Raw genomic sequence first — 25638 nt, 5'->3', positions numbered from 1 at the left:
TTGCCTCTTAGATTGTTCCCACTTTGGAAGTTATATCTAAGAGATCATTGCCTAAGACAAAGCCCGAAAGGCTTATTGCTTTAGTGTTGGAGCGTTTTTATTGTTTTAGTTTCTCCTTTATTTTTCTACTTCATTTGAGTTGATTTTTATCTGCAAGCATATCCAGTTGTTCAGGCACCATTTGTTTAAGAGATCGTTCTCCCCCTGTTGAACTAACTTCTTCCTTTTGCTAGTGGCACACACCTACAATCCCAGAACTTAGGAAGCAGACACAGGAGGATCAGAACCAGCTTCAGCCATATATGGAGATGGGGCTAGCCTGCAATTCATGTGATCTTGTCTTAGCAAAACCAAAGACAAGCAGGAAAAAACAAACAACAAAGCAAAAACCTTTTTTTTTTTTTTTTTTTTTTGGTGGTTTCTCAAGACAGGGTTTCTCTGTGTAGCCTTGACTGTCCTGGACTTGGTTTGTAGACCAGACTGGCCTCAAACTCTTAGATCCATCTGCTTCTGCCTCCTGAGTGCTGGGATTAAAGGCAAGTGCCACCACCGCCCGGCTAAAGCAAAAATCTTAATATAGATTAGATGCTAATTTCTTGACTCTAAATTCTACTGTAATCTCTTAGGTTGAAATACAGGAGTTGTTGTTGTTGTTGTTGTTTTGGTTTTTTATGACAGAGTTTCTCTGTGTAACAGCTCTGGCTATCCTGGAACTCACTTTGTAGACCAGGCTGGCCTCGAACTCACAGAGACCCACCTGCCTCTGCCTCCCAAGTGCTGGGATTAAAGGTGTGCGCCACCACTGCCTGGCTGAGTGTTTCTTCTTGACTACTGTATTTGTAGTATATTTTGAAACCGAGAAGTGTGAATTGTTGCTGTTAATTTAAAGGTATAGCCTAATAATTAGACTATAATTACTACAGTGGTATTTTCGAACCTGCTATCAATAAAAACACACCTGGTATATTTTAAAATGGCCTTGGTTCACCTGGCACAAGGCAGATTATTAATCCCCTAAACTCCCTCCCATTCATAATCCCCAGTACATGCTAATGTTCTTACCCTGGGCCAAATCCTCGATCCATGCAGGCCATGTGTTTCTCCTCCAGCTCTCCCATGGCACTGGCCTCCTTCCTCTTCTCTTTCCTCTCTCCTTCCCAAGATCCTCTTGTGGTCTCTGGTTGCTTCCTTTCCCAAGAACCTCTCTGTCCCAAAAACCTGTGAATTTTAGCCATGTCTGTCTTCCTTCAGCCCTGCCCAGGTAACTATTAATCCAACAGGCAGGCAAGGTTAAATGGCAATACTTGGGTACATTACATTCTTCGGTTAGAATCTTGGGGGAGGAGGGCAAGCAATTGACAAATACAAAGCATTAAACCATAGTCCCAACAATGAATTCTCAAGTTTTGTTGAAGATTCTGTTGGGCTCTTAGAAACACCATGTATTTCCACATGAATTTTAGGATCAAAAAAGCATGCTATGTTTTTGGTAAGGATAGTTTTGAATCTCCAGGTCAGTTTGCCATCTTCATGTTAAATCTTTTAATTCTTGATGATGTCAGTCATTTATTTAGGGTCTTTTTAATTTCTTTCATTGGCCTATTTCAGATCTTAGTGCTGAAACCACCTGTACCACTTTAGTTACATTTGTTCTACATTCTCCCTTTGCTTTTATATCAGTTACATCTTTATAAATTTTAAGAATTTTATAGGTCTCTGTGTTTAAATCAGAAGAAAAAATTAGAAAAATTTACATAATTTCCTATATATTTCTTTAAAATATTTTTTGTATGTGTGTGGTGTGTCTGTTTCTGACATTGTTGGCATAGTATATTTTCCAATAATAAATCAGGGACACCCCACCCCACCACAAAATAGGATGTTTAAGATAAGAGTGTGCACAGGTGCCACAGCACAGGCATGGAGGTAGAGGACAGCACTTGGGCATTTGGTTCTTTCCTTCACCGTGTGGAGTCTAGAGATTGAACTCAAGCATTAGCCTAGTGGCCAAGCATTTTTTCCTACTGAGCTACCTTGCTCACCCTTGTTACTGTTTCTTGCAGTGTAGAATGCTAACAAGAAATTCTTTCAGATTTTATTTAAGATTTTCTCAATTTCTCCTTTTTTAAAAGTATAGTTTAGCTGGACATAGAATTATTGGTTTTCATTCTTTTCCTTTCAGCAATTCAAGCACATTTTCCCACTAACAGCTAGCTTCCATAATTTGGTTTAAGTCTACAGTTAATCTCACTAGGTTAAATAACACTAATTGCTTAAAACAATAACAGTTGTGTGGAGGTAGCAGCATGAAGGCATGAGACATGAGAATAGCAAAAAATAAAAAATAAAAAAGGACGATAAACAGGCTTTTAAGTTATATCTTACATTATCAGAATGTGATAAACACACTAATATAAGAATGTTATATATGAAAGATACAGTTTTAAATTTAAAAAATTTAATTTAGTAGTAGTCAAAAGATAACAGCAAAGGGTAACTGGAGGGGAAATAGAACAGATACCAAGGTAATAGGCGTATATCTTTAATCCTGTTAATCTCTGGTATGCAGTGGTGGGCACAACTATGACTTAGTTAAAAATACTGAAGAATTAATAATTTGAAATTTTCTGTCTTGAAACATTGATCTTAGTTTTTATAAATGTGTAGTGCCACAATATTAACTTTTTTGCTTGTGTATGTATACAGATTTTACTATTTTGTTGAGTCTTTCCTGCTACACAATGCCTCAGACAGGTACTGTGTGTTATGAGCCAAACCTAGCCATACCTGTGCTTGCATACTTCCTTCTGCCAGATAACTTCCCTCCTATCACTTCACAGTAACTTAAGCTGTAGTTCCTTGTCTTAGGGTTTCTATTGCTGTGGGGAGACCCCCATGACCATGGCAACTCTTACTAAGGAAAGCATTTATTTGGGGCTGGCGTATATAGTTCAGAGGTTTAGTCCATTATCGTCATAGCTGCATGCAGATAGACATGGTCTGGAGAAGGAGCCAAGAGTTCTACATCTGCATCAGCAGGCAGCAGGGAGAGAGACACACACACTGGGCCTGGCTTGAACATTTGAAACCACAAAGCCCACTCTCTGACAGGCCACACCTCCTAATAGTGCCACTTTGAGTCTAGGAGGCCCATTTTCACTCATACCACCACACCTTGTGACACTTGCTTTTTACCTAAACATCAGGATGTTTTCAAGATAAAGTATCTGTCTTATTGTATTTTATAAACTTAACACATTACTGTTTTTGTTATTTTTTAAAGATATGACAATGGTTTTGCATGTATGTCCTCTTCCTCCTTCTTCCTCCTCCTCCTTCCTGTAAGCCCTTTAAAAAATGTTTCCTTTTATATGTTATGGTTTGTGTTCCAATGTGCATGCAGTATCTGCAGAAGCCAGAAGGTGTTGGATCCCCTGGTACTAGAGTTACAGACTAGTTGTATGTTGTGGGTGCTGGGCATTGAACCCAGGAAGAGGATCCAGTGCTCCTAAGCACTGAGCAGTCTCGTCAGCCCAAGCCCTATGGTTTTTATTGTGCAATTTCATATAGTTGATACTTTTAAAGAACTCATATCATAGTATAGAAGTGATGGTAATTGCTTTGTCTTAAATCTCATTTCCCTCTCCATCCTTTGATTCATCTTTTTTTTTAAAATGTTTTTCAAGATAAGTATAACCCCTAATAACTGTCACAAGCATAGTTTTAGCTGGATCTGTGTACCACCTTTTATTGTGGTATACTTTTACAATGGTTAGTCTTAATTGTAAGCTTGCTAACATGTGACATGGTCAAATGGAAGACATATGTCTATGTTTCTCCTGGTGGAGTTTCAGGTAATAAGGTGGGTACAATGTATGCCTCTGTGGTGCTGGTTTTGTCTGTCATAAATAGTGATTGTGTGGGTGCTATGTAATGGGATCTCACTGCATTTGTAATTTGCATTTTATTGATGACTAATAGTGCATACCCATGGACATTTGCAATGAGAACAACTGTGACCCCCCACACCCTAATTTTATGTCTTTCTCTGTATTTAACTTAAGAGTTTATTTTCTTTGAGTCTACAATTTTTTGTCTTTCCAGGTTTGGGAGATTTTTGTCAATTATTTTTTTCTGCTCCATTCTTTAGCTCTTTGTTTTTTCTTTGGATGGAAGACAGATCAGATCATATTTTCCTGTTTGAATAATAGATTTAAAATCTCAATATTTAATATTATTTTAATGATGTATTTTGTTCTTTTTCTTTGCCGATGGTTGTCTTGGCCCATGCATTCATCTATTTCTGCTGAAATACTCCCTAAAATCACTCTTTGGTAAGAGTCTGTGGTTAGTGAGTGATTAGTTATTATGCCTTGGTACCTCTTTCTTCTCATGCTTTCCTTGGCCATTGTAGTTTGAGGCTGGCAGTTAATAGTGTCAATACTTTGACCTGTACCTGCCATTAATTTTGTCGTTACTTGTTGAGAGTGGATGTCAGGTAACAAATATCACTTGTTGGTTGGTGCCTCCTCCCTGGTAGCTTTTTTTGTTTGTTTGTTGTTTTTGTTTTTTGAAACAGGGTTTCTCTGTTTAGCCTTGGCTGTCCTGGACTCCCTTTGTAGACAAGGCTGGCCTCAAACTTCTGCCTCCTGAATGCTAGGATTAAAGGTGTATGCCACTATGCCTGGCCCTCTTACATTGTGTCTTCCAATGATTTTTCTCAATGTATCGCAAATGTAAGCTAATGTTTAACCTTCCTGTATGGTAATCATTTTTAACTTAACAGTATACTTTTTAACTCTGGGAAATTACTAGATAAGTGAACTTGGCAGAAAGTGGTACTCCACTGTTTCTTTGTGTGTGTGTGTGTGATTATAATTCTTTTATATAAAAACAGCTTATTAACAAAATAAGGTGCTGCTAGTTTCATGAGGTGGTTCATAGGTCACTAGGTAAAAAGCACTTGTGTAAGACTGGCAACTTGTGTTGGATCCCCTGAACTTAGTTAAAGGGGAGAAGAGAACTAGTTGTGTGAAGTTTTCCTCCGACCTATACATATATGCCCTCTCACCCCACACTAATGGTCAGTAAGTAAATGCTGCTGCCCATTGAGTTACATCATCTAGAATGAATTGTTGTTGTTGTTGTTGTTGTTGTTGTTGTTGTTATTATTATTATTATTATTATTATTATTATTATTATTATTATTATTATTATATTTATTAGTGCCCTATCTGCATGGACACTTGCATGCCAGAAGAGGGCACCAGATACCATTGTAGATGGTTGTAAGTCACCATGTGGTTGCTGGGGCTTGAAATCAAGACCTCTGGAAGAGCAAACCGCTGAGCCATCTCTCGAGCCCTAAAATGAATTCTTAGTACTGTTAATTTTGTTTTATATTTTTAGGATTTTGCAACTTCGTTTTGAGTAGGAAGTTTAATAGTTATCTTTTTCATCAAATCTCTGTGTGGATTAGCATTTTCATTTTATTTTATTACAGTTTATACTTGTTCCAATTCTTTGGACACCTGTCTAGCGTAGCAGTTCTCAACCTTCCTAATTCTGTGATCCTTTAAAACAGTTCCTTACATTGTGGTGGCTCTCAGCCATAAAATTATTTCATTGCTCCTTCATAACAGTAATTTGTTACTGCTATGAATCGTAAATATCGGATAAGTAGGGTATCTGATATGTGACCCTGTGAAAGGGGCCATGACCTATAGGTTGAGAACCATTGGCCTCGCATTACCTTTGGAGTTTCTAGGTCTTGCCTCAGGATAATTTGGGGGAGTTTTGCTGATTTAATGACTGGTCCATTAATAACTGGTTTAGATCCTTGTCCAAATTTTCCTCACTTTCTTGTGTTCTAACCAGATCATGGTATCTAGTAAGCTCAGGTAACAGGTGGTATCCTTAACAGGTAGTATCCTGTTTTTCTTAGATTTCTTCTAGCATGAGAGAGGCTAAGTCCAGTCTTTGTCATTAAGCAATAAGCTTGGTAAATGCCTCTTATGCTGATCAGTTGTTTTGGGACTGGAGCACCTTGGAAGGAAGGAAATTTAATTGAGGGATTGCCTCCATCAATTGGCTCGTAGGCAAGTCTGTTGGGCATTTGATTAATTACTATTATTAAAAGTTGGTGTGGAAGGGCCTACCTTGCCACCCAGTGCTACCATCCCTGGGCTATATAAGTGACCGACTGAGCAAGCCATGGGAGAGCAGCATTTCTCCATGGCCCCTGCTTGAATTCCTGCTCCAACTTTCCTTTGTGATGGAGTGTTACCTGAAGTGTGGTGTGAAATAAACCCTTTCTGTCTCAAGTTGATTTTGGTCATAGTGTTTGTTATAACAGTAGAAAGCAAGCCAGGGCACCCTGCTGTGGGGCTTTGTGGGCACCTATGAGTGAGTATGTGGTCGCTGCTTGCATTTTCCCAGTGAGCTTGGGCTGGTGCTGCTACATCATAGCAACACAGGCTGCTGGGCTTTCTTGCTTCATTCACAGTAGGCGCTTGTTAGTATTTCATTAACCGTTAAGTTCTTAGCAGGGAATGGCCTGCTGTTTACCTAAGTTTTGTCTTTTCTTGAAATTCTATATTTGTATTATATCTAAATCTTAAAATCAGTTTTTCTTGTTTAAGAAAGTGGATTAGAATATGTCTTGAAATGTACTAAGTGTACTTACAACTTTTAGAATAGCTGTTCTCAACCTGTGGATTGCAACCCCTTTGGGGGATCAAATAACCCTTTCACAGGGATCATAAGACCCCTGTTACGATGTGTAACAGTAGCAAAATTACAGTTATGAAGTAGCAATGAAAATAATTTTATGGTTGGGGATTACCACAACATGAAGAACTGTATTAAAAGATCATAGCATGAGGAAGTTTCAGAACAACCACTGTTTTATAAAGACGGTTATTTGTATATTGTCAAGTTATCTAGATAACTATTAGATGCTGTGCCTATAGATTTGCTATGTTGTTTCTGAGTCTTGCTAGAAACTTGATTTCACTATTTGGATGTTTTTGTGACTTTAACATACAGTGGTCTTATTCTCAGCTAGCTATTGCTGAAAGTCAAATGTAATTATATATATTTTTTTTCCTTCGTTTTTGATATTTCGAGATAGGGTTTCTTTGTGTAGTCCTGGCTGTCCTAGGAATTGCTCTGTAGACCGACCAGTCTGGCCTTGAACTCAGATCTGCCTGCCTCTCCTCCTGAGTGCTGGGATTAAAGGCTCACTCCGAAACTGCCTGGCTAAACTGATTTTCTTCTTATCCAGTTAGTCTTCTAAAATACCTAATTTTAAATGCTTTGAATAGTTTCTGTGGTTTTGTATGCATATAATTATACCAGTTACAAACGAATATTGTCTCCTAATGTTTTACTGGTTTTTTGTTTCATATTAAATTTTCTAAGACCTCCAATACAGTGTTTAACAGTTACAAGCCACTCATTGTTCCTGTTTGTGATGGGAATGACTTCACTGTTGTTTCACAGTTACTGTTCTGTGTAGGTGTTGTATTGGAGTTGAGAGAAAAGTATCATATTTAAGTCATTTCCTTTTATTACTTCACTGAGTGTTTTGTGAAGAATGGTGGCTGAACAGTAACAAATGGCTTTTAAAATCATGATACAATTGTAGTCAACTTAGACTTTCACAAATTGGATTCAATTTGCTGTTTGGTTTTTTGTTTTTGTTTTTTGTTTGTTTGTTTGTTTGTTGCACTTTTAGATGTTTTGTATTTACTTCTGTTTTAAACCTACTCAACTTCTATTGGTGTTTATAAACTTTTGAATATCGTATTTTGTCCTTTAAAAAAAAAAAACCTTTATTGTCAGCTTGATAAAGCCTAGAGTCATCTGAGGCTAGACTTACATAAATTGGATTGACCTGTGGGCAGGCCTGTGGGAGTGTATTGATGTATTGATGTAGCAACCCTTTAAATTCAAAGGACAAGAGTAGAAGAGTTGGCTGTCAAGAGGAGAGAGATCAGCAGATGGAGCAGGACATGAAAGGGTCAGGCCGATAGACACCAGCAAATAAAACATATATGTTTAGAGGAACTTATGGGAGAAATATTAAATACACAAATTATGTTCCCAAAAGGACACAGTGAAACTTGAGAACCTCCCAAAATGGGATATGAATTTTAAAGAGTTATTTATTATTATGTATACAGTGTTCTGCCTGCATGTAATGCCTGCATGTCAGAAGAAGGGGCACCAGATCTCATTATAGATGGTTGTGAGCCATCAAGTGGTTGCTGGGAATTGAACTCAGGACCTTTGGAAGAGCCCCCCAGTGCTAGTAGCCTCTTAGCTATCTCTCCATCCCCTGGGATATGAATTCTTAATTTGGATAAAATGCCACATTTGTGTAAGATACTTGAAGTTGTTACTAAAATTATACTAAAAAATATACCTTGGGGTTTCTATAAAACTAATCAAACTGACAGTGTATCAAAACAGGAGATTCTAGGCTACTAATTTACAAAATTAGAACAAAATAATCTCCCCAAAAGAATACATAGTAGAAGGTGATGTGTGTTCTAGCTTGTTGTGTGATAAAATACTCTGACCAAAAACACCTTGAGGAGAAACAGCATTGAGGGCAGGAACCATGGGGGAACACTGCTTGCTGGCTCACTCCTCTCAGGCTAATGTTTAGCTAGCTTTCTTGTATAACCTAGGACCATCTGCCTAGGGATACTGATGGTATTGCTCTCCCGCACCTCTCATCATGGTGTATCACTGAAGAAAATGGCTCCCAGGCTGGTGAGGAAGCTCTGTGGTACAGTCGCTGCTCTACAAGCATCGAAGCCTGAGTTGAGATCCCCAGTACCCACCTGGACATGGTGCTTTTGTCCGTCGCTCTCGTGGTAGGGTTTGGTAAAGGTGGACCTCAGAGGTTCACTGTCCAGTCACTAGCTAAAATGGCAAGTTCAGTGAGACTCTGTCTCAAAATACAGAGGTAGGTACCATTTGACTTCAGTAACCATTCTGACTGAAAGAATAGAATCTCTAGAGCAGTTTTTACCTCATGGCTAAGAATTTTGAGCACTTTTTAAAAGTATTTATTGGCCTTTTGTATTTCTTTTTGAGAACTCTGTTCAGTTATGTAGAATTGTTTAGTTTTTGTCTTGCTGTGTTGTTAGTCTAGATATTAATCTACAGATGGATGTAGTGGCAATGATTGCTCAGTTAACTGTTTTCTTTGCTGTATGTAAACTTTTTTCTTTTTAATGCCGTGAGGTCCCATTAGTCTCTTTGTTGGCCTTATTTCCCAAATGGCTGGCATGCTGCTCAGAAAGTCCTTCCCAAGCCTGTATCTTGAAGTGTTTTTTCTATTTTTTTTTTCCCCCTCAAGCTGTTTCAGAGTTTCAGGTCTTATGTTACATTTGTTCATACTGAAAATAAGCATCAAGTCTTAATTCTTCTAAATGTAGACATCCAGTTTACTAAAGGCCATTTGTTAAAGAAGCTGTCCTTTTCCTTCCTTGAGAATTTTTGGCATCTTTGTACAAACAGACAAAATAAAAGACAGGTGGTTGCTCCTACATGAATTTGTATCTAGATTTTCCATCTATTGCATTGATCTCTGTGTTTGGTTTTTGTTGTTGTTACTGGTTTTGTTAGCACCTTGCTGCTACATTACTAAAGCTCTGTAATGTAACTTAAACTTAGGTATAGTGATAACATACAGCATTATTGTATGTCTGTCTTAGTTACCTTACACTTTTTGCTAGGACAGAATGTCTGGCAAAAAGCACCTTAAAGAAGGAGGGTTTGCTTTGGTTCACAGTTCAAGGCTATGCCCCTCCTGGTGGGGAAGCCGTGGCAGCTGGAGCTTGTTGCATTCACAGTTAGGAAATAGAGATGAATGAATACTCAGTTCTCTTTCCAAGATAGGGTTTCTCTGTGTAGCCTTGGCTGTCCTGGACTCTCTTTGTAGACCAGGCTGGCCTCAAGCTCACAGAGATCTGCCTGACTCAGCCTCCCTGAATACTGGGATTACAGGGTGTATATAATGTTTTAAAAGTATATCTTTAGCCGGGCGGTGGTGGCACATGCCTTTAATCCCAGCACTCGGGAGGCAGAGGCAGGCGGATCACTGTGAGTTCGAGGCTAGCCTGGTCTACAAAGTAAGTCCAGGACAGCCAAGGCTACACAGAGAAACCCTGTCTCAAAAAACTAAAAAAAGAAAAAAAAAAGTATATCTTTATAGTCTTCTGAACTACAGTGATGATATATATAGATATATATAGATATATATGTACGTCGTAAAGGCTTCCTTTTCATCTCTAAGTTTTAAAATTGGTTCCTTTTTCTTTTGGCTAGTTTGGCCAAGGGTTTGTTGCTCTTAATCTTTTCAAAGAGCTAACTTGGTGTCATTAATAATATGTATTATCATTATTTGTTTCCTTTTCATTAATTTCTGCCTTGATCTTGTTTCTTTCCATCTACTGATGTTAGGTTTTTCTTTTTCCAAAGACCTAAGGTATATTGTGAGGTTATTTGAGATCTCTCAGATTCCTTCTATTGGCATGTAGAATGTAGTGTTGGCATTTTGTGTGTATGGAGTCAGGGGAAAACTTGTGAAAGGCTAGTCTCTCCTTCCACTATGCAGAGCCTGAGGACTGAATTCAAGCCATGAGGTTTGGCTGTGGTGCCATCTTATCCACTGAGCCACTTCTCCATCCTTACTAATATTTTAAATGTATTTATCGGTGACTACTATAGTTTACTGGGAATCTAGGTTTTATTGCTGCTTAATAGTGAGTGTTCTTTGTTGCTACGAACACTGTAATAACATTTCTGTGGCTACCTTCGGAACTTCAGTTTGGGCTTGGTTCTGGTTATGTTTTAGAGTGTTTAGCAATTTGTCCATATCTGACTGTAATAACCTGCATTTCCTTTCCTTTGTTCTCCAACAGCTACATGGGAATTGGTCTTTCTGCTCAAGGTGTGAACATGAATAGACTACCAGGTACACTTGCAAGTGAATTACAGTATTGTTGGAGCCTGACAGTTAGGACTGACATCTCTGCTTAAATTTTTCAAGTAATTGAAAGAACTGAAAGATAATAACGTCTTAAATTTTGATCATTCATATTATGAATTCTAAGTGGAAGCTGAGTGACTTCTAATGTATTTAAAATTCATGTTCCTCTGTAGAACTGACATAGCATAAAACCCATGCTTTGTTTTCCTGTTTGTTTTGTCTTTTTTAACTTTACATACTTGTATCAGCCACTTGAAACATTTTAATGTCACTGTCTCTTCACATCCTGACTTTTAGCCCGTGTATATGACCTTGTATATGAACAAATGACACAGATGAGCTCAGGAGTGTGTGGACGACGTGGAATGCTCTATGAGAAGGACCAGTTAGCAGAAGGAATTGATTCTGTTTCCTGGTGTTAAAAATCAAAAGCAGCAAAATTTTTATGTAAAATGAAAACTTACCTATGCAGAACTACAGGAAGCACATTGAGATGGGAACATATCAAGCCTCTACCGCTGCCATCTAGTTGTATTCTTGTATTACTTAATGTACTTTAATTGTGCATTTTTTGCTAAACGTTTATGAGGGTTTAAGTGGGATCTAAATTGTGTGTAAGATTAGAGATTACATGACTTTTACATATGGATACAGCCTTGAGAAATTTGTGGTGACTGAAAAGTATAATCTATTTTACATTAAAGGACGTATGTGTTATTCAAATTAAAACAACATTCCTTTGCTATGTTAGCTAAAGAAGCAATGCATGGAAAAACATGTCCTGCATGACTGCTGTGTTCGTGTTTCTAGTAGGAATCTTTTCTCTTTAGTACTTTCTTCTTTTTTAGTGTTCTGGGTGGTGAATTTATTTTCTTTAATGATGCAGACAGCAAAATATGCTGAAAACACTGTATAGTATAGTTGTTGAGCATGTAGGTGTACATTTGGAGATTTTTATCTGTATATTATCTGTTGTGTTCTTCTGGCTTATCTTACACTGTTAGTGAATAAATGACTGCGCAGGAACCTTGTTCTTCATTGTAAATATACTAAACCTGTCTCTCCAGGTTGGGATAAGCATTCATATGGTTACCATGGGGATGATGGACATTCATTTTGTTCTTCTGGAACTGGACAACCCTATGGACCAACTTTTACAACTGGTGATGTCATTGGCTGTTGTGTTAATCTTATCAACAATACCTGCTTTTACACGAAGAATGGACATAGTTTAGGTACTGAGATGTTTGTTGTCTTGAGTACAAAATAGCCAAATGCGATTATTTTACTAATGCATGATGGTTATGTTTATTATGTGATTCTTTTTAATGGATAGATGCTTTTTTTAATCTGTCCATGTGGATGTTAAGGAAGTGGTAAAATTTTGTATCCTGTGAAGGCTAATTTATATACAGAAGTAATACTAGACGTACTTACCCACTACTGAGCCATTCATTCTAGTGATAGAAATGTCAAGTTTGGCTTGGAGGGAAAACTTGTAGTAATTTAAAAAGTCAATTTTAAGAATAGTGTGGGGAAGAGTTAAAAGGAATGGACAGCTCATTATTTCTAGTAAAAGAAGAAGATGGACATACTTAACGGTTAGACCTGCTAATGGTGATTGCTAAAGGATGGTGTCTGAGACAGGTCTGTGGTACAGGGCAGAATTAAGTAAGTAACAGAAGTAAAAGACTTGTGGGCTAAAGTATGCTAACAATTCAAAGAAACATTGTAAGGAAATAAGTAAAGGCTTTAGCTCAGTGTGCATATGCTCATTAATTAGCTTATGGGTAGTTGTTACTATAGTTTTTCTTTTTCACAAAAGATGTCTGTGTGTGCACACAAATGAAATAAAAATACAAGTTTGTATGAGTGTACGCCGTGTATGCTGGAGTAGACCAGTAGCTGGTGTGGGACCTGCTGAAGCTGGACTTACTGATGGTGTGGGCCGAGCTACCCCGTGTGGGTGCTGCCGACTGAACTGGGGTCTTGTGGAAGAGCAAGAAGAGTTCTTAACTGCTAAGCCATCTCTCTAGCCCTATTTTCTTTTTAAATTGCAAGAAATATAAAGGGTAGTAAGACTAATGCTTTTTTTTTTTTTTTTAATTTCACATTTTTACCATTGGGAAAATTATACCTTCATAGCACATTATTTCTAATGGGCTCAAGTGAATAGAAGTAAAAACTAAATATTCTTAGAGGGCAGAAACTATTTCTGAATAGTATTTTGAAAGTTAGATTTCAAGCAGTCTGCTTAATGGAATTTCTTAAATGGCAAGTATTTGTTACATTGCGTAGAAGACAATTGTAAGTTTCAGTTTGCATTGCAGCAGGTTTCTGTAGTGCCTCAGCGCAGTCCAGATGTAAAACCTTTGCATTTCTGTCCAGCTTAATATTTCACTTAGTTTTTTTTCTTTTAATTCTGAAATTCTTTTCTTTTATGTGACTTTAAAGTTGTTACAGGTCTGAAAAAAAAAAAAGGTCTTACATTCTCATCCATGTATCATGCTAATGATCCCATGCAAATTATATGCAAAACAGTTATCTGTTACTAGTTTTGTACCAGCTGCTTAAAATGTTTAAGATCTTAAGGGAAGTCTGTTTTTAGCCTTGACAGCTCAAAAATGCAAAACAAGACATTTTTAGAAAACCACGATTGGCCTTTTTAACACTAATTTTTTAAACTTTTCAGAGAAGAAATTTTATTTTGGGAGATGGGAAGATCACAGGTGATGTGATTTTTTTTTTCCTATTAGATTTTCACAAACAGTTAAATCAAACCTTTTCATTGAATAAGAAAGCCATTTTAAAAGGTAAGATTCTTAAGAAAAGGGTACCTAATGATGGAATTAAGTTCTAATTTTCTGTAAATTTGAAATGTTTGCTGATATTCATAAACTTAATAAATATTGAGTATATAGGCAGTGTAATAATGATCAGTCAGAGTCCTTCAGTCAGTCTTGACTGGGTTTGACTCTTGGCTTCTTTGCCATGTAACCTTAAGCAACTTATTGAGCATGTCTAAGTTATTTAAAACAGAATACCTGTAACATCTGCCACAGGAAGCTCATCAGAGAAAGCCAAAATGGTGCCTGGAAAGTTACAGGTGCTAGGTTCCTCTGTCTAGAGGTCAGGTCTGTAGGCATGACCCTGATTAGCAGACGTTATCCCTGTGAACAGAGCTTCTGTAGGAGCCACACGGAAGCTGCTTTGGAGCACAGCCACACCCATTTCATTTATAGGGTTTCTGTGGCTGTTTTCCTGGTGCAATGGCAGAGTTGAGTAGTGGTGACAGAGACCTGAAAAGCAGGAAGCATTAGCTAATTGGCTACTTGCAGGAAAGGTCTTCATGCTTTTGGTCTGGACTCTAGAAGATAAAATGCTACTCAGCTCCCATCTTTGCCTCTTCCCAAGGGCATGTGTAGAGGGATATTTCTAAAGTAAGACTGGTAAAGTTTTAAAAATTGTACATGTACTTACTATAAAGAAAAATGGAGAGGTTTTTACTTGGAAAAATAAGAGGCATTGAAGAATATAACTTAGCTAACTTGAAGTTTTTAATTTTTTTTTATCAGACATTTGTTGCTTTCTGAAATGTTATCTTCAAGTGTCTTGACAAGTCAGGAAATTGAAAAACTGAAGTTTAGATAGTTTTACCAGCTTCATTCCAAGGCACCTTTTTGTGGCCTGAACCCACAGGTTGTGCTTGCTTCTTTGGCACATGTCCAAAAATGTCCAGATCTCTGGAGCTAATCTGCAATTTTTTGTTAGTATTCTTGATAAAGACCAAAAGCTTTAGTAATTACAAGAGTTTTTGGTAAAACAGTGTAAATTTAGACATTATAAATACATCTCTTTGAGAAAAATAATTTGGCTCCATTACAAAAAAATATTAAAAGTGGTATAGTCATGTTTTGTTAAAATGTTCTTTTATTTTTGTATTATTTAATTTTCTAATGATTTTGGAATACATTTTTATATTTGGCTCCCAATAAATGAAACTAAATATAGTCAGAATATGTTGTATGGAATTATAAAAAGAGAACACCTGGCTTTGCTTTCCTTTTGACAGATGAAAACAATTTACTGATTGGTAAAACTCAGAAGGACAGAGCTTTACCAACCACAAAGCTTTTTTTTTTTTTTTTTTTTTTTAAATTTGGTTTTTGGTTTTTGGTTTTGTTTTATTTTTTGGTTTTTAGTTTTCCCAAGACAGGGTTTCTCTATGTAGCCTTGACTGCCCTGGATTCACTTTGTAGACCAGGCTGGCCTCTGCCTCCTGAATGCTGAGATTTTAAGTATGTGCTATGGAGCCTGGCTACAAAGCATTATTATTATATTAAAAAAATATGTCAAAGTTAAATATCTCTTATGTGAAATGCTTAGGACCAGAAACATTGGATTGTAGGATACACACACAAAAACGCACACATACAGAGTGAGATATCTCCAGGAGGGAACCCAAGTGTAAACAGGAAATTTATTCAGGTTTCATATATGCCTTACCCAATCTGAAAATAATTTTATGCCCTATTTTTAGCATGTTTGCATTTTGAATATGACCTATCGTGTGTTTTGAGGTAGAACGTAACAATAATAGCATCATTGGTTTTAAAGTTTGGATTTTCAGCTTAGTTGTTCAGCCTGCAATATTTATATTCACTGTGTCTCTTAACTTTGTTTTTCTAAATAGAGTCAGGCAGCTTATGGATGGGCTGGTTTTCTGTTTGTTGGCACAGCATAGTACTAGATGCTCTTATGCTTTAGATGCTTGTCAAAACCAGAGAGGTGCTGGTGCTGGGATTGTTTGTATGCTTCCAGTATGTGTAGAGGCAGTGGCATTGACCCCTACTTGAGATGTTAATCTTTTAAAATGGGACAGGAAGATGCTATAGAAATACTTGCCTCATTTGTTTTATTCTTTTTAGCTAAGAATGCAAGTATACTTATGCCATTAGTGTTGCAGTTGTATTTGGCACATGCCTATGTTGAGGCATTCAGGAACACTCTCAAGAAAGAATGGATTTCTTTTGTTTTGTTCTGTTTTTGAGATAAGGTGTCAATATGCAGCCCAGACTGGCCTCATATAGAGGTCCCTGCACCTCAGTGGTCTGAGTGCTAGGATAATAGGCATGCATTAGCTACTATGTCCTGTCAAGAAACTGTTCTGTTCTGTTTTAGACATAAGTACAATGCTTACTTTTGTGCTCATACACACACACACCAGGAAATGTCTGTTCCTTTTACCTAAAGTGGTTTTTATTTATTTTTGCTTTTTGGAGACAGAGTCTCTTGTACCAGAGCTCAATTTGAATTTGCTGTGTTGTGCTAAAGATGACCTTGAACTGATCAGTTTGCCTCTGTCTTCAGAGTGCTGGAATTACAGGCATACACTGTATTGCTGAGCTCCAATCTAAACATTTTGGTTTGGTTTGGTTTTTTTAATTTTTTGAGACAGGGTTTCTCTGTGTAGCCCTGGCTGTCCTGGACTTGCTTTGTAGACCAGGCTGGCCTCGGACTCACAGAGATCTGCCTGCCTCTGCCTCCCGAGTGCTGGGATTACAGGTGTTCACCACTGTGTTCAGCTCTAAAATTTTATAAAACTAAATCTAGACCAGCATTTAGTGATGGTGTGGGTAATAATAGCTTTTGGGTGAAACAATCAAATCTGACACTGTTGCAACCAGTGTTCTCATTCATACAGTCCTGAAGGTTTATTTAAGATCATTTAAAAACTAGAGGTAATGCCAGTATCCCAGAAATAAAGTGTGTGTAAGACCAATAGGACTGATGATCTCTAACAGGACGGCATTCACCCAGATAGACATTAGTGCTGTTGAGAAAATTAGGCGTTTCTTTCAGTTTTTCTTCCTTTGCTTTAGTTAGATATTCAGCTTTTTACTATTATCTGCCTTTGAAAAAACAAGCCACTAATACCTTTCTTTTTTCTTTTTAGGTATTGCTTTCACTGACTTACCGGTAAGACATTATTTTTTTCTCTCCCCGTGCGCCTCCCCTGCCCCCCCCCAGCCCCCCCACCTCTTGCGCCCTGCCAGCCCCTCCACCCCCGGTTTTTTGAAACAGGGTTTCTCTGTATAGCCTTGGCTGTCCTGGACTCACATTGTAGACCAAGTTGGTCTCAAACTCACAGTGACCCACCTGTCTCTGCCTCCCAAGTGCTGGAATTAAGACATAATTTTTTGATGGAAGTTTTTCATTTTTAACTAAATAAGTACAAGAAACTAGAAGTAGACATGTAGCGCAGTTTCACTCATACCAAGTGCGTGTGTACTGCATCCTGTTGCACAGCATAGGTGAGATGACCTAAACCCTTTCTGCATGTCTGGATTGAGCCTGCGGCCTCCCGTGTAATGAGCACTCCTCTACACTGAGCTCTGCCCCTGCCCTAAAGCACTCGTTTGTTACTATGTGTTCATTTAAAGTAAGCTTCTTGGTTATGTTTGAGCTTTTTAGTAAGGGTTTTTTTTTTTGTACAGTTGAAACTGTTCATTCACCTAAGGCATGTTGGAGACCTGCTGCGTCAGGTCTTGTGCTTTTGCCATCATTTGGCAGCCAGTAAAGATTTTCTGGGTTTGGGTTTTAAGCTTAATGCCTAAGGTAAGGAAATTAAAGAATAAGCACACGAAAATAGTGAATTGTGATATTTTGAAGGAGTTTGTGTACTTCAGAGAGAAATAAGGCATACTAGGGGCAAGACAGTTGTAGAAGCTGCCACTTTGCTCAGAATGGAACTTGAGCTGAGAGTTTTGACAGAGTAAGTCAGTGGACATGTACAGTATTATGTAAAGTATGTATTATCTATCTATGTATGTAGAATATTTCAGACAGTGGGGAGAAAAGTGGACAGGCAGAGTTCAAGACAGGATTTCGGGGCTAAAGAGATGTTTTCATAAATTAAGAACACATATTGTTCTTCCAGAGAACTAGAGTTCAGTTCTCAGAACCCATTGAGGCAGCTTATAACTCCTGTATGATGAAGTATTATTATTATGGCAACAATTTTCTTTAAGTAGTGACTGACGCAGACAGAGAGGCTATGGTTTATTATTAAGCTATAAGCACTATGCTGGGCAGATTCTGAGCTACTTTAATCCTAACATCTTAAAAACCCACATAAAAGCCAATCTGATGATTCCCAGGGTATCTTCTTCTCCATTAGTCTGTCCTTATAGGCGCATGCTCATTGCCATCTTGCCTCATGGTGACTCGTTTCTCTCCTGTTTCCTGTCCTCCATCACTTCCTCTCGTGCTCATCTTCCAATTCTCTCAACCCCAAGCCCTGGCACCTCAAACTCTGCCTCCGTTTCTTCTACCCAGTCACAGGCTTCAGCATCTTTATTTAGCCTGTCAGGGATCCTTGGGGAACATTCCTTATCATCACATGGTTACAGGAGATACCTCAACATGCATAAGAAAGCATATGGCTGGGCAGTAACCAGATCTCAAATCAGCATTTGAAAACACACAAAACTCTAGCTCCGGGGAAGCTGACACCCTCTTCCTCCTCTTCTGCCTTCTGTAATCTTGTGTACGTACACCATACACATAAATACTTTTTTTTTTTTTTAATAAGAAAAAAGACTTGACGTTAAGATGGTAGGCATAAGAAACAAAAGAATTGACGTTGGAGCTGGGATTATTGATAAGCAGAACACTTTTCTTTGTTTGCTTATTGTTTTGTGTTTGAGGCTCAAACTCCAGATTCTTGTTCGTGGTAGGTAAAAGCTTTAGCACTGAGCTGTCCTCTAGCACTTGGTTTCTTTATTTTTACGACAGGATCTCTCCATGTTGCTTTCTCTGCTCCTACACTCTTTGATTGCCCAAGCAATCCTCCTGCCATAGCCTCCCCGGTAGACGCCATACCAGGATTTGTTGGGACATTTTGGGAGAGCAGGGGAGTAATTTGCTTTGGTCTGAGAGTTAAGTATGTTCACATGCACAGCTGGGTTTGCAAAGTAGAAGACAATTCCCTGCACTGAATCTGGGCCATTGGATCAGACAACATGCAAGTGTGTGTTGACACAAAAAAGAAGTAGATGGATTTCTAGGACATGGTGAGTTTAGGAGAAAATAAGGAACTATCAGAAAAGTTGAGAAACAATCAGTGAGGTAAGGAAGACAATACTGAAAGCCAGGTGAAGATAGGAATCAAGGGGAGGAGTTGTATTACTTATTTTCTGTTGCTAAGATGGTGATAAACCATCACTACCAGTGATGGCTTATGGAAGAGTTTGTTTTGGCTTGTGGTTCTAAGGGATAGGTCTTACCATGGCAAGGAAGTTTGGCGGCAGGCATGATGACAGGAGCAGGAGGCTGAGAGATCACACGAAGCAGAGACAGCTTGGAAGGGAAGAGATTATGAACTCTCAGAGCTTGTCCTCAGTGACATACTTCATCCTAAACATCTCTGTCACCAACTAGGGAGCAAATGTTCCAGTGTCCAAGCCTATAGGGGGCATTGTTCATTCAGACAATCTCAGGAGCCATCAACTGCACCTGGGCTGTGATGTATCCTGTCAGGTGAGAACCCAGACTGTTGCATTCAGAAGAATAGTGGTCCATAATGACAACGACAAGGAAGTTTTTGCAGAGTGGAGAACATTTGATAGGAATGAACTTAATAGAGAAAGGAAGAGACTGTTGATGACTTTGGAGAACCTTGGTTACAACGGGAAGTAGAGACATAGGGCACTAACTGGAGGTGAGTAGGGGGAAAAAAAAACCCTTAAGGTAGATTTAGCAGAATATTGTTTTGCTGTTAAATGATTCACTAGAAAACAAGCAAAAAGTTGATACACTGTAGAGTGAAAACTACTATAGTGACTATGTGTCAATAAGCAAGTGTGTAAATGAAAGGAATTAGTGTTTGAATAGAGCATTTGTGGTGGTGACAGTCAGAGTGGCAGAGTAAGCAGGTGTGAGTTATTTTGTGTGGGAAGGTATACATCTATGGTAGCAGCAGCATATACACACTGAGGTCAGAGGAGGAAAACATCAGGAGTCTTCCTCTAGAGCTCTTACTGAGCCCGAAGCTTGCAGATTTCCAGCCAGGGAGCTTCTGCAGTCACCTGTGTCTGCCCCCAACACTGAGGGGCTTGCATTCTGGGGTCTGGGACTCAGTTTTTCCTGCTTTCACAGCAAACTCTCATCATACCCACTGAACTATCTCCTAGACCCTGCAGGTAAATTCCACTAGGTAAGATGGTGGCATCCTTAGCTGTTGAAGGATCTTTCCTTAAAAAGACTGCCAAGGTTCACCTGTAACTGTTGGAGGGCTTTGTTGCTGTGCTGAAGTGGTTCTCTGTTGGTCACTGCAGTAGTGATCACTCAACAAAGGCATACCTGGTTTTAGGCAATGCATGGTTTTTGTCTGCTTCTAGTGGTTTTCTGTCCCACTTTGATGTGGTGTAGTAGCCTCCCCATTTATAATGAGACCAAGGTAGATATGGTGGTAGCTTTTACAGGCTTTCTTTGATAGTGTCTCTGGGGGTCTATAGTCTTCTGGGACTTCTGCACACTGCACTTTTCTCCTGCAAGGGGAAAAAAAGAAAAACCAGTCTTTTCCTTAGAGGGATTACTTAGAAAATATTTGTATGTCCCTTATACGATTTCCTTAGAGTTACTGGAGCATTGAATCCTAAAGGAGTATATTTACAAAACCCTTAATTTTCCTTAACCATAACCCATTCATGGGTGAGAGTGTGTTTACACAGCTCTGACAATCTTACATCTTTTTATTGCTTGTTTGAGACAGTGTCCACTCGGTAGCCTCCACTGGGCTGGATGGTGATCCTTTCCCTGCTTCTTGAGGATTTCTCCTAGACCATATATTTTTTAAAAATATTTTTCCCACCGGGTGTGGTGGTACACGCCTTTAATCCCAGTACTCGGGAGGCAGAGGCAGGCAGATCACTGAGTTTGAGGCCAGCCTGGTCCACAAAGCGAGTCCAGGACAGTCAAGGCTACACAGAGAAACCCTGTCTAGAGAAACAAAACAAAACAAAAAAAATTTCCCCTCAATTCCCATCTGTTTGAGAAATGTTTTTCAGCATACTAATTCAGTTAAAATTAGATACGTATTTCTTTTGTTGTCGTTAGCTGCTCTCAATTTTTTATTTTATGTCTAATTGTGTTTTGCCCGCATGTATATATGCACACCACATGCATGTTTGGTGCCTGCAGAGGCTGTACCTGTAGTTAGAGACAGTTATGAACTGTCATATGGGTACTTGGAACTGAACCTAGGTCCTCTGCAGAGCAGCAAGTGCTTTTAACTGCGGAGGCATCACTTTTGTTCCCTGATCACCTGAAACAATGCTAATTTCCAAGGCTACGAGCTGACTTGAAATCTAATTGCCACAGATTAAGTATTTTCTGTTGTTTTACTATTTTTATTTAGAAGAAATATTCGTAATATGAATTTGAATTATGTGCATTAGTTGTTGTTGTTGTTGTTTTAATTTTTATTATTAATCTGTTTACATCCCAATTGTAGCTCCTTCTCTCCCTCCCTCAGGGGCTCTCCCTCCCTCCCTTAGTCCTCAGAAAGGGGAGCCCTCCTCCCCTAACATCTGACCTCGGCCTATCAAGTCTCATCTGTACTACCTGTAACCTCTCCCTCTGTGGCCTGGCAAGGCCACCCCTCCAGGGGAAGGTGATAAACGTGGGGTAGGGGCAGAGTCCATGCCAGAAGAAATCCCTACTCCCCATATTGCGAGACCCACAAGGAGACTGTGCTGGTCCACACCATGCATAGTTCTTGGTGCATCAGTCTCTGTATTGCAATGTAGTTACCCTGAATTAACTGGCTAATATCTGCTTATGAGTGAGTATATACCATGAGAATGTAGGGGAAAGGGAACACTCCACTCCTCTATTGCTGGTGGGAGTGCAAACTTATACAACTACTTTGAAAGTCAATCTGGCTCTTTCTCAGAAAACTGGGAATAATTATACCTCAGGACACAGCCATACCATTCCTGGGCATATACCTGAAAGATGCTCCACTGTACAAGGACATTTGCTCAACTGTGTTCATAGCAGCTTTTTTCATAATAGGCAGAATCTGGAAACAACCTGGATATCCCTCAAGCAAAGAATGGATAAAGAATCTGTTTGAGATTCCCTCCGCGCGCGCTCTCTCTCCCCCCCCCCCCCCCCCCCCACCACAGGGTTTCTCTTTGTGTAACCCTTGCTGTCCTGGAACTCACTCTGTAGACCAGGCTGGCTTGGAACTCACAGAGATTTGCCTGCCCCTGCCTCCCAAGTGCTGGGATTAAAGGTGTGCGCTACCACTGCCCAGCAGGGATGAAAATTTTTTGTAAAAGGAATTTTCTATCCATCTATCTTCTAAATGCATATAACTACATGGTAAACCACCTCCTTAAGCTTGTGGATTTTGTCCTGAAATTACAAGTATTTCCATTTTGTTGATGCCTTTATTGTCTTTAGTCCCTTGCATGTTTTTGTTTTAAAAGTAGTAATTCTATGATGGGTTTTAATAAGAAGTTTGCCAGGCTAGAAGTAAAGAGACAGTTCCCTCCTCCCCATTTTTGTGATGTCATTAACAAGCTCTGAGCTTTTGGATTGGGTCTCAAGTCTCAAGTTTTCTAGCTGATGAAATGAGAAAACTATATTGAGTGACTTGCTTTACATTTAAACTTTTTAATTTGTTCTGATGATTAAGAGTTAAAGGTAAGAATGATGGATCACATCTGTAATCTTAGCACTTGGGAAGCTGAGGCAGGAGAATTGTCATGAGGTCAAGGCTACTGTGGCACCTGTCATAATAAAATATTCCACATATAACTATAATCTCCTCATCAAAAAGAGTCACTACTTTGTCTTACTATATATCATAGTAATCTAATAGGACTTTGTGTTTATTTTTACATACTGTTTTCTTTATGATTTCTGTTGCTTGTTGAACAGCTATTTTTAAATACACCCTCAATTTACTGTAAAATCTCTACACACACTTTATCTCTTTTTAATCTTTACCTTGTTTTGTAGTGAAAAATACTGTGGTAACTACAAATAAAAGCAAAGAAACAAAGCCAAACACTAAAAGTGGGGAGGATTTGGTATCACAGGGATAAAGATGACACTTGCTCTAGTTCTGTCTTTGCTTGTGGAGCAACCCTGACCAAGTTGTCTAACTTCTGCTTCTCTGTTCTCACATCTGTGTGATGGCAGCGAGAGCCTGTGATTCTCCGGAGTGGACCTAGTGTCTAGTGAGCGCTCGGTACATGGTCTTTTTCATGCAACAGTTGATTACTAACAGCAGAAAGAAGCAATCTGGCATTGTATATTTGAAGCTGCTTCTTTTTACATTTGGCTTTTTTCTATTTTAATATCTTAGGGTATATTTCAGTTTATATATTTAGGTTTGTCTCATCTTCCTTTGAAATTATATGTTTGAGGTTTTATTTTTGCATTAAGAGTCCCTATAGTATACTTGCTTCAGCAGCACGTGCACTAAAATTGGAACAATACAAGGATGACCCTCAAATTCATGAAATGTTCATATTTTTATAAACAAAGAGAATTCCTATAGGGACACTGGGTCTTGCTTAAAGCAAGTTTTAACCATTGTCTTTGTAAAAGGCAGGCCTTTCAAGTGTTCTGGTAATGACTGTAATAAATTGTAGATGGTGCTGTCTATGAACTTGCTGTAATGTGCATTTTTTTTAGATATGTAGCTCATAAAGACTGAGATAATCCTGAGTTGTATGTTAATTTTAAAGCTTTGTAACTATTATATAACATTCTTAAGAGCATGAGTTAGATTTTCGTATATTAAAAATACAGTGCCACATGGATTATGTATGCAACAGAATTCCAGATCGATTCATGGGAGTGTCTTAGTTGTTTACATTTTCTTGATGATCAGAGAGAAAGAAATAACATTTTTCACCCAACACATAATGTGTTTTGTTTTAGTTGTCCTCCACTAGTATTTGATTGAGATTTTAAAATATTCATGAAGTAAATTTATGGTTCTACTCTTGCATTGCAAAGATAATGAAGCCTTTATTGTACAATCAATAGATAATTAAAGATATATGTTGTCTTACAGCCAAATTTGTATCCTACTGTTGGGCTTCAGACACCAGGAGAAGTGGTTGATGCCAACTTTGGGCAACATCCTTTTGTGTTTGATATAGAAGACTACATGCGAGAATGGAGAACCAAGATACAGGCCCAGATAGACCGGTTTCCCATTGGGGATCGAGAAGGAGAGTGGCAGACCATGATACAAAAGTAAGAGCAAGCAATTTTGAATGTAAAGATTTAAACACTACGTGTTTATAAGGCAAACTATTCTTTTTTAATTCAAAGATCTGTATTCAGAAGTCTAGTTTAAATTCTAATTGTGTGCACTACTGATTAGATATTTATCTTAAAAGTAATTAACCAGTTGGAATAAGATAGTGTTGATTTTTGCACAGAGTTGTATTTGTGTGACTTAACTGGGTGGAGGAAATAAAGTGACACTTGATCATAACAATATTTCACTAATTTGTTATCCTTAATAATATGACTCAGTAGGCTGGGTGTGGTGGCACATGCCTTTAATCCCAGCATTCGGGAGGAAGAGGCAGGAGGATCGCTATGAGTTCGAGGCCAGCCTGGTCTACAAAGTGAATCTAGGACAGCCAAGGCTACACAGAGAAACCCTGCCTTGAAAAAGCAAAAAAAAAAAAAAAAAAACGCAGTGAAACCTATAGGCTATGCGGCTACGTGTATAATAATGTTGACCAAAAAAAAAAAAGCTAGTTTAGAGGTGACCTAGATCTTACATTGTGGCCTCTGTGATTTAGGGACATGACCTGAGCATCTTCCTCAACAGTAGTTCAAACGTATAGGGAGGAAAAGAACAGTTGTCTGATGCTTACTCTCCATGTGGAGAAGTATGAGAGTACAGCCAGAATGTGCGCACTCCATCCTCCAGGGCAGAGTGGTGTGGGCTGCTCTGTCTGAGTGTTAGCAGGACGACTCCAGTGCCTGGAGAGAACCTCTTCGTTACTCTGTACTTACCACTTGGGAGATTGCAGTTGTTCCTATTCAAGAATCTACCCATAGGCTTCTTCTACCCAAAAGACTTCAAAATTAAATTAAAATTTAAAAACTTGGGGAGGGAAGATAGCACCACCCAGATGGCAAAAGATGGCTTGCTGCCAAACCTTTCACCTGAGTTCTATTCCTGGGACCCACTCCTACAAAGTTGTCCTCTGACCTCCGCATGTATGCCATTGTGTGTGTGTGTGTGTGTGTGTGTGTGTGTGTGTGTGTACACATGTGCACATGCATGCACGCACTACATAAATAAATAAATGTAATTTTAGAAATAAAAAGGCTTAGTGACTTTTTACCACTATTTCTTATATAAGTTACCATTAGACACTTAGGATAAGATAAAGGGAATGAAGACCAAAGAGCAGTGACTGTGGAGTTAGCCCAAGTGCAGCATAAATACGTTGAATTCATTAATAATAGTGGAGGATGCCCAGAAGCAGAGAGGAAAGTGTTAAATCTGTTATCAGGAAGAGCTTTTTAGTGGCTTTAGATTTTGCTTTATTTTACAGACTTTTCTAAGGAACAGCAGG

The 25638-nt window shown here is 38.6% G+C and overlaps 1 protein-coding gene across 1 annotated transcript in view; it reads left to right on the top strand.

Annotated features, from left to right (window-relative positions):
- Positions 1-25638, top strand: part of Ranbp9 (RAN binding protein 9) — a 77222-nt gene that overhangs the window by 29741 nt on the left and 21843 nt on the right. Inside the window, exons 3-6 of the mRNA XM_051170591.1 lie at positions 10941-10993; positions 12076-12243; positions 16965-16987; positions 24108-24292. Of these exons, the coding sequence (XP_051026548.1) occupies positions 10941-10993; positions 12076-12243; positions 16965-16987; positions 24108-24292 (429 nt within the window). The remainder of the gene's footprint in view (positions 1-10940; positions 10994-12075; positions 12244-16964; positions 16988-24107; positions 24293-25638) is intronic.

This window comes from Acomys russatus, chromosome 3 (genome assembly GCF_903995435.1).
Source record: "Acomys russatus chromosome 3, mAcoRus1.1, whole genome shotgun sequence".
In the NCBI taxonomy this organism is placed as follows: Eukaryota; Metazoa; Chordata; class Mammalia; order Rodentia; family Muridae; genus Acomys; species Acomys russatus.
Note: the sequence above shows the minus strand (reverse complement) of the source record. Positions and strands in the feature narration are given on the sequence as shown.